This window comes from Dermacentor variabilis, chromosome 1, assembly GCF_050947875.1.
Source record: "Dermacentor variabilis isolate Ectoservices chromosome 1, ASM5094787v1, whole genome shotgun sequence".
NCBI lineage: Eukaryota > Metazoa > Arthropoda > Arachnida > Ixodida > Ixodidae > Dermacentor > Dermacentor variabilis.
In genome coordinates this window covers 260,164,429-260,182,413 of record NC_134568.1, presented here as the reverse complement: position 1 = coordinate 260,182,413, position 17,985 = coordinate 260,164,429, and the positions used below count along the sequence as shown (strand labels likewise).

Genomic DNA, 17,985 nt, shown 5'->3' with positions numbered 1-17,985 from the left:
ACAAGCAGGGAAATATCATCAGCAATCTTGAAGGTATGATAACAGCAGCGGAACAATTCTATACTGACCTGTACAATACCCAGAGCAGCCACAACACCTCTATGGGAAGTAGTAATGAACAGGTTACAGAGGCTCCTTCTATAACTAGAGATGAAGTTAGAAGGGCCTTGCAAGACATGAAACGGGGAAAAGCGGCAGGAGACGATGAACTACCAGTCGATTTAATCAAAGATGGAGGCGACATAATGCTTGAAAAACTAGCGATCCTTCATACAAACTGTCTACCGACTTCAAGGGTCCCAGAGAACTGGAAGAATGCCAACAATATACTAATCCACAAAAAGGGAGACGTTAAAGAATTGAAAAAATATAGGTCCATTAGCTTACTTCCAGTATTATATAAAATATTCACCAAGATAATCTCCAATAGAATAAGGGCAACACTGGACTTTAGTCAACCAAGGGAACAGGCAAGTTTCAGGAAGGAATACTTTACAATGGATCACATCGATGTCATCAATCAGGTAATCGATAAATCCGCCCAGATCCATCAGCCTCTCTATATGGTTTTCATAGATTACGAAAACGCATTTGATTCAGTAGAGATACCAGCAGTCATAGATGCATAACGTAATCTAGGAGTACAGGACGCTTACGTAAATATCTTGGAAAGTATTTACAGATTCCACAGCTACCTTAATTCTCCACAAGAAAAGTAAAAAGATACCTATAAAGAAAGGGGTCAGACAAGGAGACACAATCTCTCCAATGCTATTCACTGTGTGCTTGGAAGAAGTATTCAAGCTATTAAACTGGGAAGGCCTAGGAGTAAGGATCAACGGCGAATATCTCAGCAACCTTAGATTTGCAGATGACATTTTCCCGTTCAGCAACACTGGGGACGAGTTACAACAAATGATTGAGGAACTTAGAGAGTATAAGAGGGGGTTGAAGATTAATATGCAGAAGACAAAGATAATGATCATAGCCGGGGCAAGGGAACATGAGTTCAGGATCGCCAGTCAGCCTCTAGAGTCTGTGAAGGAATACGTTTGCCTAGGTCAATTAATCACAGGGGACCCTGATCATGAGAAGGAAATTTACAGAAGAATAAAAATGGGTTGGAGCGCATTCGGCAGAGAATGTCAGATCCTGACTGGAAGCTTACCATTATCATTAAAAACAAAGGTCTACAATTAGTGCATTCTACCGGTGCTGACCTATGGGGCAGAAACTTGGAGACTGACAAAGAAGCTCGAAAACAAGTTAAGGACCGCGCAAAGAGCGATGGAACGAAGCATGTTAGGCGTAACGTTAAGAAACATGAAACGAGCAGTTTGGAACAGAGAGCAAACAGGGATTGCCGACATTCTAATTGACACTAAGAGAAAGAAATTGAGCTGGGTAGGTCATGTAATGTGTAGGGTAGATAACCCGTGGACCATTAGGGTTACATAATGGGTGCCAAAGACTAGGTGGGGTGATGAAATTAAGAAATTCGCAGGCGCTAGCTGGAATCGGTTGGCGCATGGCAGGTGTAATTGGAGATCGCAGGGAGAAGCCTTCGTCCTGCAGTGGACAGACAATATAATGATGGCGATGATGATGAGGATGATGACGACGACGACGACGACGACGACGACGACGACGACGACGATGATGATGATGATGATGATATTATGAACACTAAAACTACGGTTCAGAGAAAATTCTCGTTAAACGACGCGTTAGAGGCTCAATTTCTGTGTCGCAAAACAAGGGTCGCGGAATCTGGCGAAGAAAAAAAGGAAATGCAGACGCTCAAACGAGCTCGTAGCATTGGCTTCAATCCAGTATAATCTGAAGCTGTTTACAACCCACCTGGCACAGAGAAACACGCAGAGCGGGGACGGTGCTTACGTCTAACCACCTAATTAAAGGCGCCGAGTAGTATACATATAGTGGTGAATTAGTTCGGTTAAATCTCCTTCGCATCGGGAAATCGCCGTCACGGGAAAGCTGCTGCAGTCGAAGCGCAACGAAATCGACTCGAGCGGTTGTGCGAGCACAGCTCCATACAGAGACGCACGTCTGCGCTGTGCACTGTCTCGCTTTGCACAGAATTCAATACAAATATTCGGTTGCCAACGCGAAACGGGTAAATGAGACTAAACCGTAATAACACAAGCTTAGGCGCACCACGAACTCTGCTATCTATTCTTTTGATTACGGTACCTTAAAGCGTGGGAAGGTGCTTGGAATCAAAGCGTGCTTAGATTAACTATAAGGGCAATAAAGAATAAGAAGGAACAATGACTGACGTAATTGTCTGGCAAATAAGAAGAGTACATCGAATCGCACCGCTTTCTAAAAGGGTCACAATGCCAATATAGAACCCTGCCATATCTATAGACACTTGATTCTTGGCGTTCACTCTCCATAAGTAGCTTACGAGCGCTGGACTGGCGGCAAATATTTCAAACATGGCACCTATATATCGTATTCTGTGCACCTCTTCTTCCTTCTTGCTCGCTTTGTTCTTTTTCTTTTTTTCTCCGCTCCCGCCTCTCGCTTTGTCGCTGCTTAATTAGTTCACAAATGGAGTAAGTTCTGGGGACTGGCTCATCGCACTATACAGGAAGTATTCGAGAGTGAAGGTAGTCGATCGCCTCTGCGCGGACCCTTAATTCACCACGGCGACCAAACACAGCGCAAAGTATTGACTTGCACATGTCAAAATGTGAACCATTTCTTTGCGTTTTCATAAATGCTCCAATTTCAGGGAATCCTCCAGCGTCAGGCACATTTCATTCCAACCTGCTCGCACTGGGCCGAACCGCCATTCCCGTGCCCAGTGAACCGTTTAATCAATGCATCAATTTCAAACAGACATAATTCGCACGCCAAACCTCATGGTACGCCACAGCTTACATTCGCCTTAATACGGCGCACCAGCACTGACAGAATGGACGGCTGATTTAGCTGCGTTGCGCACAGCGACGGCGCACTTACGGCCACCGCCTGCGCAGACTTGGGAGATGTGCGCGCGCACGTACTGGGGCGACGCGGTATGCGCTTCGCCGCGTTCCCTGGTGGGTCCGCAACAGTGGCGATCGGCGGCGTCAGAGCGGCATTACGCGCCCCGGAGCGCGCTTCGGACGACCGTCGGGGCACGTGACAGGTGAACAGTAGACCCGGCGCCAGCGTGTGCAGAGTCGGTAGGGGCGGGTCGGCGCAGGTCAGCATGCCAGACCGCGGCCGACGCCCTGCATCTCACGGCCGCCGGCCGGCCTGCACAGCAAGCACAGATTGCTCACGTGCCTGGCGCGCTCCAGCGCTCGCACGGCGCTCGGCACGGTGCGAGTTCAGTACAGAAGTTCGACAGCGCGTGTAGTACCTGTATGCAGGCCACAAGGAAAACGGGCACGCGAGCAGTACGAGAGGGAACACCAAATTCATTGCTCGTGATGTGTGGATTTGACGCTGACATCTTTTATTATCTAACAAGTAGCTTTGCTGTCGCGCATTAAGTCTTGTGGAACATTTTTACGTGGAATACGCGTGCCTAGCCCCTACGGTCTCTTGAAGCCGTTTCGTGTGTTCCCTTTCATATCGCTCGAGAGATATATGCTATCAAGCCGGAAATTAAGGCGGATACATGATAACTAAAAGACACGCTTACCTCTTGAAGTTCACCAGTGTGCACGACGCTCACGTATTTCATTCGCAAACGTTTAGTTTACAAAAGGAGTTTAGGGCCCGTGCGTACTTATCTACCGCTTACCCCACGATCATAACCCAGTAGCTTATGTAGTAAGCATAAGAGGTGTTCTAGTTTGTTTCTTTTTTTTTATTCGGAAGCTTGCCCTTACGCATAATACAAAGGATGTTAAAAGTACACGAACAGATTCGACTCGTGCAAAAAATCTAGTAGTGAGCGATGATGTGGTCCATGAATCCAACGTTCAAGATCGGGTGGGCGGACAGGCCGAAGGCCTGTCCGGAGGTGGCGGAGACGGCTTAGATGAAGTCCTGGGCACGTCCATAGTAGGTGTGTCACTGTCACATTTTGGATTTCTGTGTTACCAAATGGGCCCGATGAGCCGTAAGGACCATGGTACTGTTGTGGCCAAGGAGCGGTCACAGACGGGGTGAGCGCGACCCCGACACGTAGCCTCCTTAACGTAACCTCCTCTCGGCGGGTTAACCCACCAGGGAGGTCTGACCCACACGGAGGTGCGGCACGTCGGAGATTTTCCTTTTCCCGTATCAGTCGTACGCAGGCGTCTTCGGGAAAATCTGGAAGTGGGTACGTTGTAATCTGTGGGTGGGTTGCCATACGTGCTTCAAGGAGACCCGGTAGGGCTGCTTGAGGCACCCACTGGACGCGTATGAGGGTATTCGTAGTGGCAGCAAGACGGTGAATGCTTTCTGAGAATAGAGTGGACCGAGATACCCTACGTATGTCGTGGATGGCTTGAGTAGAGTCTGTGCGAATGATGAGTTGAGAGTATCGAGCAGTTTGAACAGTAGGTAGCAACGCGGCCAAGCCGTCTCGTACGGCAGCAAGCTCGGCAAGATAGGCCGGTGGTGCAGGATCGGCAACCTACGAGCACCTATGGCCTGCCTCAGGTATCAATGGACACACGAGAGCTGTATGAATCATGGTGCCATTAACACTGGCATCAGTGTGTGTTACAAGAGTCGTATCGTCTTGATACGGGGCTGCTGGAGCTACATTTTCATCCTATGGAAGGCCAGTAGCTTCCTTCGTTCTCTTGGCCGAGGTGTGCGCCACGACAGCAGGGCTGTTCTGCTCCATGTTGGTGGTATCCATCCTCAGGGTACCGCCTGCGCACGTTGCAATTGTCCCCAAGAAGGAGACGCTCTTGACTTGGATGGCAGTTGCATCGGTAATGTTCCGCTCCCTCGACGCAGCGGACAGCAGCTTGCATGGATGCTCCGCGCCAACGCGGCGAGTGCCGCGGGGGCACTCGCGCTCGCGAAGCCGCGCAAGAACTCGAGTTGGTATGTCATAACTGTTTAAGGCTATTAGCGCAGCTCAGGACGAGCAAAAAAGGAAACAGGTAGGGGTAATCAAAGGGAGCGGAAAACAGGGTGTTTTCCGCTCCTTTTGATTACCCCTACCTGTTTCCTTTTTTGCTCGTCCTGAGCTGCGCTAATAGCCTTAAACAGTTATGACATACCAACTCGCCCAAACTGCCACGCTTTCGAGTTGGACGACGCAGCAGGAGGCTGTAGATGACGACGGAACTTGTAGATAGGCGCCAGTAGTAATTACGAACCGCCAAAGCGGTCCATAAACAACAGAGTTCCAGTAGCGAGGAAAAACCAGCAAACGGGGCGAAAATCCGGAGCTACGGAAAAACACGTCCGAGCGGAACGAGCGCTGGAAAACGCCTCTAGTTTGTTTCTTCTTTTTCGCCTTTAAAGGGACACTAAGGACAAATATTAAGTCAACCTAAAGTAATCGGTTAGTGCTCCATGATCGTCAATATTATCGCGAACAGAGCCCTAATAATCGACAAGTTCAGGTAAATGTAGCATATGATTAGATACTCCTCCGGGGACATTCAAGTACTTGCCCGATGACGTAGGCACTCCTCATTTAAATTCTATGACTAGTACGCAGCCACCCCTTATAAAAACATCATTGTATTGCATTATAAAATTAAAGAAAATGGTACTTGTCCAGTTCTATTTCATTTTCAGAAAAAAGAACTCATTCACAATACCCTTGACAACGACGCGGGCGGTCGAAACGTTTCGTTTTCGCTCGACTCTGCGCCGCCCACGCTTTTGCGTTTCAGTAGTTTCGTTATCGCGTAGCGCTGCGCTGGTTCTGCTGGTTCGCGAAGCTCGCACAAACTGCAAGTAGCAGAGAATTCAGCTTCAATGTGATGTGCCGGGATGCCCGAACGGTCCACGCCACTTGACCTGAAGCTAGCTGCAGCGGCGAATCCACCGCTCTGTCTTGGCTCGGTTTCTCTATGGCCGTGCGTTTGTGTTTTGGGTGAAAAGCGTACCACCGTCTGTCGCGCGCCGTTTGACTCACCGAAGGCAGCAAAGGGTGGTGATGGTGTATGCAATGTCACCAATCCCCCGGTTGGGTGGCGAAAGATTTAAATTTTGAAAACGGTATTCGGACTCTTGAGACGCAATTTACTCGTAAACGAAGTTTTTCCTTGGCACAAAACAAGCTTTGTGAGGTTTCTGGAATGGAATTTAAACAGTCCACGTCGAGTTAGTATTTGCCTCTAGTGTCCTTTTAACTCCGCCGGGATAGGACAGGAAGGTAACATGCACTTTTTTTTTCTTTTGCAATTTTCCTATTTCTATAGAATCGCTTACTTCCATTTAAGATGAAATAGCGCGATTAAGGGACAGCCCGTATTAGCCCGATACACTACCGCTGGAGTGCAGTCAACATTATTCTCTGAGCGTTCCCATCCTAAAAAATTCTTCGAATAGGAGTCGCCCATTGTTTCCTTATCCCAATGTTCTCTGCCGAGTACACGCGCGCTGCTTCTGCAGTCGCCGGGGTTAGAAGTTAATTTCGTCTGGCCGTTTTACCTCTTCTTTCTACTTTAGTAAGAATACAAAACCACTCCTAAATCAAGAGCGCGCAAACTTGAATCGGTGGACCATCATTCGGAATTTTACGGAGTAAAAAAATTATACATCGCTGACCGACAGCGCACAGGGGTTCCTCGACCAGCTTGACTAACTACGCTGTCCTGACATAACGCTGTCAAATGCTGACTGTAAAAATATCGGCTCTCGCGCACGTCGCCGCCGATGGTTCGCTAAGTTCAGCGCTGAGCACATAGAAGCCCCCTCAAAAAGGTCGAAATATTTCGCAACCGCACCTCCCAAACTTGCTCCGAAATCTGCTTATTGCGCCAAACAGCAGCATGTCAAGAAAAAGAAAAAAAAAACGAATCGCTACGGCTTGCTACCACCGGTGCATAAGCGAGCACTACAAGGACATAAAGATCGCGTAACAAATCCTGGTCTCATGTGTGCATGGCTCACACACTCATTGAAATTACGCTGCACCGAAAAAAAATCTAGAATGCTTGAGAGACCTAATCGAGGCCTCGCCTGCTAGATGCGAATGAACAAAAACCTGTTTCCTTCGTGTTCAAATTGTACGATGGAACGTAGATTTCTCAGTGATGTTTTCCTCTTCAAGGCCCATATGTGGACTTTCTGGCGTCTGGGCCTGCCTTCTTTACCGACTACGGACGGCGCCTGCAGCGCAAATTTGTGCGACTGCGCAGTTAGGTAGGGTTTGCTCTTCAAAGTGCAATGTGCTTGTAATGTCGTGGGTGACACGACACGCTTCATTGTAGGTTGTTCTGCTCATAAACGAGAACGCGAGTTGCTGACGTGGGCTGTGCGCAGTCCGCGCTATCGTGTGCGCGATGCATCCGCGCTTTTCTACCTGAAGGGAGACTATAGCGTTTATTTTTTTTTTTCACGGGGGGTGTCGCGTCTAGTTCTCGTCTTCACAGAAGCGACTGGTTCGCATGGCGAGCGGGTTGAGAATTAAGAGCCTAAATACGCTGCGGTCAGGCACCTGAAACGCTCGTATGTATTCCGAAGCTATAGTATAGATACGCATGCAGCTCTACAACTATGCTTGGATTAAGATGAAACATTCGATACTGTTGATCAATAAGCGCGGATCATCACTCTGATATGCTAAATAAAAGTACGCACCAGCTTCAGGGACGATGTAATAATGAGCGAGAAACTCGATTCGTTGACCGTGAAGATGCATAACGGGCGTGCGTGTGTTTACCATCAAGCGCTGAAGGAAAGGCTCAGCCTCACGCTCCTTTCCTACGAACGTTACTCTGCGCATTTAGATGTTCCTTTAGAATAACGAGATTTCTTAAGGAAAATATCTTCGGCTTACGCCTGCACCGAATCAGAGACAGTCATTTTTATAGAATCGGTCATGTGCTCTCGCCACAAGAAGTCACTCTGTGCCTGTAGAACTAGGTGCGGGACTAGGCTACGCATTTAGGCGCTCGCGAGACGCTTCCATTGCGCTATCTGAGACTACACCCTTTGGGAAACGCGGCACGCATAGACCAAGACGAGAGAAATGCAAATGAACGCACAGTGGCCACAAGTAGTCTTCTCAGCAGGCCTCCGTGTGGCGGAACATTCAAAGGCTGAATTCTAGCGAGCGGTGGTCGAATCCGTGTGTTGCGGGAGCGAAGAGCGGCATTCCCGGCGGAACGAAAAACGCAGCGGCTCAAGGTGCCGCGAGGCTCACCTACGGTGGACGCGGCCGGGGCTAATCGCTGTCGTTCTTGCACACGAGACCATGCAGGGGCACCGCGAGGGTTCGCGCGCGATTCGGCTCATGGCGATGCCATCGCTGGTCGGCTGCAAACACGAAAGAAGGAAGAAGTTGCCGCAACTGTGTGTGTGCATGCGTCTCACCCTGAAAGTGAGGAACGACGCCAGACAAACCGCCCGGGACGCCTACATTAGATCCTCCCGTCAAAAAAGGTGTCGGGACTGCATGCCGACAGGACTGTCGACAACCTTGGCCAGCTCAGACGTGCCTTCGAGTGATTATCAGTTGAACGCGTAACGCCTTCACATTTCCTTGCGAACTTCGTTCGACCCGCCATGAGTTCTTAGTGGCTGTGGTGTCGGCATGCTAAGCACGAGTCACGGGATCGAATCCCGGCCACGGCGGCCGCATTTCGGTGGGGCGAAATGCGAAAACACCCGTGCACTTAGATTTAGCTGCACGTTAAAGAACCCCAGCTAGTACAAATTATTCCTGAGCTCCCCACTACAGCGTGCCTGATATTCAAGTAGTGGTGTTGGCACGTAAAACCTCAGAATTTTCAGCTTCGTTCGCTAGACATCCAAAGCACACGCTGTCATTCAACTGAAAAGTTCCGCTGCCTCCTTGCAGACAATATTCTGGCTTCACATACGGTAAAATGAAAGAAGTTGCTGCCTATTTCCGCTTAAGAGCCGGCTTACCCTGAAGATGCAGTCAACATATAGTAAACAATATTGATGTAGCATGCTCTTCACAGTGCAAACAAACACTTAAGGAGCCCTTGATGCCCCTAAAATATTCGTCGGATTCTCCGCGTTACCGTAAAACAGGATGCCAGGTGACAGCCTTCTGTCAGACAGCCTTTTGCCAGAGGCTGCAGTTCACTTTCACAGGATGATTTACCATTGGCACCAACCAGGGCACAATCCACATTCTTGCAAGCATATACGACAAATTTTCCGGAGTAGCATTCTCGATGAAACCAGCCGTTTGCGTACATTTAGGCATGAGCGAATATACGTATACGTCGGTTTGCTATTGCACCATCCAAAACGTGCCTCAGCGTGCCTTCCATATTAAGACATGGGTATACGCTCCCTCCGGAAAACTCATGCTTGAGCCTAGCTTGGCACCTTCTGAGAACATCTTCCCATTTCCCCTACGTAGAGTAGCAGGCCAGAAAGAAACCTCCTCAGGTGGACCTGCCTGCTTTTATCTCATTAACGTTGTTCTGGTTGCCTTTCTTACTTGAAGGTCTGTTAACGCTTGTTCAGGAGCAAGTTATTCATGCGAATAGCATTCTTGGTATTGTCCTCAGACCAGTTTTCCTTTAGATTGTCTAGCTATCCTACCAAAAATGTGGGTCGATCCAGGAGATAGAACTGTCTAAAAATGTGGGCCAATCCCGAAAGGTAGTGAAGCCTAAAATGCGGTCCGTTCCCGTAGGTGTGTGCCACTGGGCATTTACCACTGTTTATGTGCCACTAGGTATGCGTGGACTTCCCGGCGGTGCCACTAGAAGGCGCTGCGTGTCCAGAGGGAAGCGCGAGAGAGGAGCCCGACGGCAGTAGACGCCTCATGCACTGGTTGCAGTTTACAGGTTGCACTCGAAGGGAGAATACTGTGCCGTTCTCTCGAAGCTTCTTGTAAGCCACTGGGACGTACGCACAAGGAACTTGTGTATACGTCCGCCCAACCAACGCGCCCAGCCGTAATCGTCATCTGCCTTGCTTGCGTTTCCTCTCTTGAAAACGCCGCGCCCGCTACTTTCCTGTCGGCAGTGTTGTGTCGTGCTGATAGCGCGCATGCCGCTCGTTACTGGAAAGCAGTGGCGTAGCAACAGGGGGGGCCGGGGGGCCGTGGGCCCCGGGTGCAAGGGGCCAGTGAGGGGCGGGGGGGTGTCATATACGTCTGAAGACACCCCTCTTTCCGCCGGCTACACCCGGGGGGGGGGGGGGTGACAGAAGACCTATGGGCCCCGGGTGCCAGATGACCTAGCTATGCCACTGCTGGAAAGTACCGGATTCGCTGCGTTAAAGAAAGGAATCGCGGGCAAAACAGGATACGTTTACTGTTGTGTGGCAAGATCAGACGCAAAGGGTGCAAACTTTTCTTAGAGTGTAAAATATCCGCCCAAGGTGAATGTCCAGTAAGTTGCATTCTGTGAGATTGCGCGCCACGAGACAAAGCAGGAATTACAACGTGGCTCTGAAAATTATTTTTTCTAGGAATAAATCTGTTCCTCTTTTGTAATAGCAACACCTCCAGTTCTGCGTTGAGACCACTTTAACTTCTCAGTCAAACTATGCCAAAGCATATCTGCTGAGGTCTGTTTAACAATTAGTTTTATCATAAGAAGTCAACAAACACTGACACCAAGGACAACATAGGGGAAAATACTTGTGCTTAATAAATGAAATAAAGAAACGATAAATTAATGGAAATGAAAGTGGATGAAAAAACAACTTGCCGCAGGGGGTGACCGAACCCACAACCTTAGCATTTCGCGTGCGATGCTCTACCAATTGAGCTACCACGACGCCGTTTCCCCATCCACTTTCTTGGGTATTTATGTTTCCTCAGGGTTCTAACTCCCAGGGTTATACAAGGGTTCGTATATTCCTTACATTGACTTCACGATGGCGTGAAGTGCACGGCCACGACAAGAGAGGCAAGAAGAGCTCAACTAGAAAATAGAGCTGGGTAAATGTAGTCTGAGCTTCTAGACTTTCAGATGACGAGCAGGAGCCTTGCGCAATGGTTACGGGGTACGTGTGCCCTGTGCGGACGCGTCCCCAAGCACGCACGGTTTGTACAAATAAATAAATATAAGCAATGCAAAAAAAAAACAAGCTGCAGTGACGCGCGCAGACCGAGCGCATCAATGTGTCGCACTGCTCGCGATGCGCGCAATGCCCACATATGCAGAGCGCTGATAAACGGGAGTTCGGAAACTCCTCCTCGCGAAAGTTTGCAAGACGGCGCTTCCCGCGGCGGACGCTACGTTTTCCGTAACGTTAGGGCCCGAATGACGACGAACGAACTGGGACCCGAGCGCGATACCGGGTCGCTCATCCGGGAGCCGCTTCCCCCACCCATCGCATCGTGCCCGTGGCGGAAGACAGGGCCACCGCTTCAAAGAGACCGCGCTGCGCTTACGCTGCGTACTCGGCGGCCGCGTGCCGGCACGTTCATTCAGCGCGGAGGCAGGCGACCAGCAGCGCAGGCGTCGTCGTTACACCGCGGGAACACCCTTTGGCACTAACACACGGGTGAGACGCTCCGAAACACTCGACCTTCCTTGCCGCGTGGCCTCCAACTTCCCCTGTGGGCCCGGGATGCGTTATGCGCGCAAGCTTGTTTGGCCGTGACGGATCTTTAGGTGCACTTGACGCGAGTGAATTTTTACCGTTCGTTTGTTTGACCGAAGGAAGTTTATGTGAAGAAGGCGTGATTTCTGCTGACTTCGTGTTCACAGTACCTGTGTGTCGACCCTGTGCCTCAGGGTTTTTATAGCTGGTCAGTGCCAATGGTAACTTCGCGACCAATGAGATGTCTCGTGTGCTATCGTTCCACTCTAAGGACTGTTGTTACTGGAGTTACCTTCGCTGAAAGCAAGCCTTTCTGGGGTCCTGCAGGATTTCGCCCGTAGAGCAGCCACCCTCGCATTGTTCACGAGGACACAGTTTTGCCCTTTTCTCGGGAACATCTTTCCTTTAGCAGAGGCACTGCACCGCCGACATTTATATTAAAGCTTTTCCATGTACAAATTAGCGAGGTCGGCACTGACGTGTTTATTGCCCTCTTTCTTGCAGCAAACAGGCCACCATGTCCGGCTACGGATGGCCCTACGTGATCTATCCAAACTGGAATGCCTACGCGGCGCACACGCTGGCTACAGCGCGGAACGCGCTTGAGGAACGCGAGCGGAGACTCAGCGAAGAAAGAGCGCGCCGAAGAGAACACCAAGGTGACGGCGAATGCTTGAGTGGCCGTGCGATCCGCATTTGTCGCAAAGCTGTTTTGACCAGCCCAGAAGCCGGTCATTTGTGCTAACGCGTGCGCGGAAGCTCCTAACTAGTGTAACGCCAACACTTTATCGTCGTTCAAGGGCGCGCCGTGCGGCTGATTCGCACTCCATATCGCAATGCGTTCACACATCTTCAGGAGAGGATGAAGCCGCCGACGCCGTACATTATCGCTACGTCCGACACAGCTCGCGCGCGCTCGTATCTCATGTGCAAACGTGTCTCTTAGCTGGCGTGAACAAGTATTGTGCAGTATCACGAAAATGCCTCCACCCGGTCTATAGCGTCTCTAAGCCATAGAGTTTCACACAATTACTAGAGGGAACTGTGGCACTGGTGTCTACGAGAGCTGAAAGTAGTACAGCCCAGCCAGCTTGGGAATGATGAATAGTACATGGACTTGCCTAAACTTCGTCCTTCTGGCTTTAGACGGCTTCGTGACTTTGCGAAGTGATAAGCTTTAAGAAAAATGATGAGTTACAAGTGATTAAACAAACATGATCAATATTGTCCTACGGCAGGATTCGAACACAGGACCTCTAGCACAGAAGCCCGACATTGAAACTATTACGCCACGGACGCACAGACAAGCGGGCCCGCTGCAATTAGCAGCGATTATTCGTGCTTGCAGAGACCTATTACATTCTGCATTAAGAGAAACAATCGATTGCTTTGAAGTTCAGGCAAATTTAGGCCCAGATAACAAGAACATCTGAATACACAAGCACGAAGATCAGACACATCCATGTACTATACCCATCATTCCCATGGTGGCTGAATGATCGCAGCGCCAGAGTTCCCTCTAGTAATTGTAGGAAACTCTAAGCTCCTGCTCATTGGCACTTTTAATATCTGACAGCGCTTCAACGCGATTCTTGGAGTGAGAACCAGCGCCTCGCTGCTGCTATCAGTGCGCGTGCCCCTTGGTCTGCGAAGTTGTGTGTTTATAAGAGCGGCATGCGCGGCTTCACTCGTGATTTTTTTACGCGAGTTGCTGTCCAATACGATTGAATTTTGTTTTCATTAAAAAAAAGCATACCCAAAAGAAACACCGACTATCTTGGGCATCCTGCTGAGTCACAGAATAGCCTGGAAGTTAGATACAGAAAGCGTTTGAAGTTCAATTATTTCGTTTTTTTTCTTTAAATCTATTGCTGCGTCTCGATGTGAGCGGATGCGCGGAAAGGAGTATTTTACAACACATGTTGATACGAAAGCGTGACGAGTGTGCTGTTCTCGATTACATTCTCACAATATCGAATTCTGCAAAATTAATGTTAAGCTTGTGGTTATCGTTTTTTAGATGTGCGAAATATGCTATAATGACGCCATTCAAATGTGAAAAGTATAATGGTTGATTAATACGTAACATCTACGAATGTGGTTTCTGAGCTCGTGCTGAAATATGGCCTAGTTGTTTACCAGGAATGATTTTAATACTACTTCTTGCGGTAACCCGCAAAAAGTAGCATAACGTCCCATGCAACGCGCCTGGCGGGCTCGCCGAGTTCCCTTGCATGACTGATTCAAATACATACGTGCATAAACATCCAGTGTATTGTCATACACACGTGAGTAAAAGGTAAAAATAAAGGATGCATCATGCGTTCCCAGCACTTCAACGCGAAAAACAGCGCGGTTAATGTGAAAGTGTAGCTAAGAACCAGAAAAGAAGCACCGTATAATTTTTAATGTTTGAATGGCTTGACGAGTACTGACATAGGAGTCGAGCGCTAAGTTAAAAATGCGCTCCAATCTTAACATGAAATTCAACGATGTTGTAGCGTAAAGCGCCATGTCCTTATTTCTGAAGACGGTGAAATAGCTAATACAAGCGCCTTTCTTCCGGCTCCACGTGACATGCAGCAAAACAACCTACGTAGGAATGCCACACGGGTTTTGCAATGTCGACAGTGAATAAATGCTTTCTCAATTAACATGAAACATTCGTTAACTCTGCGCTAAATAAGAGTACGCGACCTTTGTGCAGGCAATGCCATAAAGGTGGACGCCGTGGATCTTTACTCCAAGGACAACGCCAAGCACCACCACACGGAAATGTTCGACTCCCTGGAGAGGAGCGACCCGCCGCTTATCATACGCCGCGGTCAACCATTTCTTCTAGCCGTCCGCTTCAAGCGTGAATACCAGCCTGGAGTCGACGACGTCTCCCTCGACTTCAGCATCGGTAACAGCTCTCAAGCACGTTAGGGAGCTGCGCTGCAGGCGGCCATGTTTCATTATTTCTGTCTTCGTTTACTAACTAAACTAAACTAAACTGGCCGACCGACCGACCGACTGAACTCACTCACTCACTCACTCACTCACTCACTCACTCACTCACTCACTCACTCACTCACTCACTCACTCACTCACTCACTCACTCACTCACTCACTCACTCACTCACTCACTCACTCACTCACTCACTCACTCACTCACTCACTCACTCACTCACTCACTCACTCACTCACTCACTCACTCACTCACTCACTCACTCACTCACTCACTCACTCACTCACTCACTCACTCACTAAATAAATAATATATCTAGCACGCACATTCACAAAACTTGTCTTTTCGAGACAGGCCGCGATTGACCAACGCCGAGATGACCGTTTCGTTACAATGCCGATCACTGTCCAGATACAGGGATTAAGGACGGCAGCAACCAGCACCCTAGCTTCTGCGAGCTCAGAAGGCGTCGTGTTTTTCTTCTTCTTTTTGCAAGTTTTTTACACATTGTTTGAAAGCTAACGGGAAATGACAGAAATACATTATACACGCCTAGCTGGCACACCACGCACGAGCGGCACCAGTTTTTACGGCCGCAAACCTCCAAATAGCATTGGATGTTTGAAGTATGGGGGTCAATAGAAAATCGACCAAATTATGGGGCATTTCTCTTTTCGCAGACAAAAACAACTTGAGAAGAAGCTACGATGTAGACTGGAATGACTCCAATTCCAACTCGTTAAGACAGAACACCTCGAGGGAAACAAAAATAAGGTTACGATATTGTTGACTCCATAACACAGTCTTGTCCCGCATTCACAAATGCGTTCTTAGGCTATAGAACAAATCGTAAGAGCAGATATTAACCAATCGTGATGTTGGACATATTAACCAACTTGCTTCTCTGCTGTGAAAGGGCGAATGACGCTTTTATCACATTAAACTACGGCTCAGAAGTGCAGTGCAGTACAGGCCAAGCTTCTGTTGACCTCTCAGAAAAAACTCGGGAATCCGCCTGACGATGCGCTAACCACAAGTACTCTGATTTCATTCCCTGGCAAAGGCGGGCAACCTCTCAATCTCACAGAGCGAGGCGAGATTGGCAACTGCTAGACATTCTGTGAGGTCAGGAATTCCGACTTCAACCTCACGTGTTGCTTCGAGATTGGCGTCGAATGCTGGCTGCGGCGCACTTTTGAAGTCAAACTCTTCTGTAGCTACTTATGCGCATAGTTGTGCCTCCTAAATCAAGGTGCCGACGGTATTTAGTAAACCAACTTACGCGAGTTCTGACATCTGATTATGATGAATTAGTGACTTGCGACGCAAGGGCAAAGTATGGCCAAAGAGGCGCCAGGCTGATTTCTGCCATCTTTATATATGCCTACATGTAGGTATCCTTGAAGTAGCAAATTTAGGCAGCTGGAACCTCATGTACTGAACAAACTTTTTTTGTGGGAGCATTGTGCTTAACTTAAGTCACCTGTGTGAGAGGCGTCGAGACATGTTAACAAACACAAAAACTAAGTACTACATTCAGCATTTAGTACCCGATTCCCAAGTTCCGAACGAATGAAATGATGTTGAGTTCGAGAAGTCGACCTCAATAGGGAGTTTTAGAATAGGGGCCCCAATAGTTTGGGGCCCCAAAGAGCTTTGCGGGTGTTAGCGTTGGGGCACGTAGGAGTGAAGAGTTTTAGAATAGGGTTTGACGTTTGCGGATAGCGTCTCGCGCTGACAGCGCCACTACCGCGTCAAAGAAAGACTATTAGAAATAATTAAATAAAATATACCATTTTATGATAGGAATAATAATTTTTACTTGCGTGTATTCGCGTTTAAGTACAATTTAGGGGTTATTCTCTGTAAGCAGCAAACAAGTAGTTGCGCTTAGTTTTGAGCAAACCAACTTTACTAGCCTTCACCAGCCAAGCTTAGCCGTGTTGGGCCTACGAGCCATAAAATCCACAATCGAATTCAAAATCAGCGGCGTCTAATGAGTCAATCTTCATAACACACGCTAGTTGAGAGAAAGCGATAACCGCACTCACTTCTACTAGCTTGCGAACTTCACGCGTTACCGCGAATCGAACCCAGTTTTGTGCTAGGTTAGAGCCGTCGCTTCGATGGGTGCCGCCATGTTTGCCGACGCAAAGCTTTTGGGGCCGCTATTTGGGCTCCCGCTAAATCGGTGAAATAGCGTTCCCAACGCAAAACCCAAACGGAGTTTGCGTCTTGCGCATGCGCAGTGGCTTCGACGCTATTTCTTTGGGGCCCCAAAACGTTTGGGGCCCCTATTCTAAAACTCTCTAATGATGGGGTCGAAGTGGGGTCAATTACAAGCGCTAAGAGTTGAGGTGTTGTTTCCTGCAAGCATCTGGGTCTCGTGGGATAAGGTTGAGCGAGATCGTCAACCCTGATTGCAGTTTGGGGTGAAGTCGTTCGCCCACCTGCGGTCCCCGGAAATGTCGCATGGTTCCCGCATAGGTTAACACCCGCTAAAAACGGCGTTCGTGGCCATCGCGAGGGCTGCACTTGCAAACCCAGTGCGTTGCCGCGAGAGCTTGACGATTTGCGCGTACTTGTGGCTGGCGGCGGCGCAGGTCCCAAGCCCGAGATAAGCAAGGGGACCTTCGTGAGCCTGCGCGTGCCGGACACCAAGGGCAACTTCAGCCGGGCTCCGCAGAGCTGGGACGTGCGCCTGACGCACCACGACCGCGCCGTCATCTGCGTCCAGGTGTTCGCTCCGGCCAACGTGAGCGTGGGCCTTTGGCGGGTGGCCGTGCTTAGCTGGTCGCGCGCCAACCCGGAGGCCAAGGACAAGTACCGACATCCGTCCGACATCTACGTTCTGTTCAATCCGTGGTGCAAAGGTACGTCTCGTGCGCCTCTCTTCCACCGAGCCGAAAGACGCAGATTCAGAATTATTACAGCATAGACATTTCATACGCGACTGCGTCTTCCGTGATTTCGCATTATTATTATTATTATTATTATTATTATTATTATTATTATTATTATTATTATTATTATTATTATTATTATTATTATTATTATTATTATTGTTGTTGTTGTTGTTGTTGTTGTTGTTGTCCTGTTCTTAATCTTAGTTATACTGGCGTCTCTTCCACTCTCCGCCATTCTTTCTTCCTTCTACTATAGCATACATATGTCGTTAGGAGCAAGATTTAATTATATGAACATCCGAGGCGCGTTTTCGCTGTCGCCGTCAGAGCTGCCGTCGTCGCCACCGTGCTGTCCTGAGTAAAGCTTAAATGCGAGGAGAATGCGCGGCCCAGGCGACGTGTATTGGTGGTCACATGATATGCTGCTGGTGCGAGGGCGAGCCGGACAGACGTGTTTAAACTGGTGGCTTGACGCACGTTGTCTGCCCGCGGGCCCCGAAT

General features: G+C 48.9%; 1 protein-coding gene across 1 annotated transcript in view; it reads left to right on the top strand.

The window, feature by feature from the left end:
• The first annotated feature begins 11,467 nt into the window (after positions 1 to 11,467).
• Positions 11,468 to 17,985, top strand: part of LOC142563428 (hemocyte protein-glutamine gamma-glutamyltransferase-like) — a 28,564-nt gene continuing 22,046 nt past the window's right edge. The window contains exons 1-4 of the mRNA XM_075673986.1: positions 11,468 to 11,589; positions 12,133 to 12,287; positions 14,336 to 14,533; positions 17,182 to 17,451. Coding sequence (XP_075530101.1) covers positions 12,146 to 12,287; positions 14,336 to 14,533; positions 17,182 to 17,451 — 610 coding nt within the window. The 5' untranslated portion in view covers positions 11,468 to 11,589; positions 12,133 to 12,145. The remainder of the gene's footprint in view (positions 11,590 to 12,132; positions 12,288 to 14,335; positions 14,534 to 17,181; positions 17,452 to 17,985) is intronic.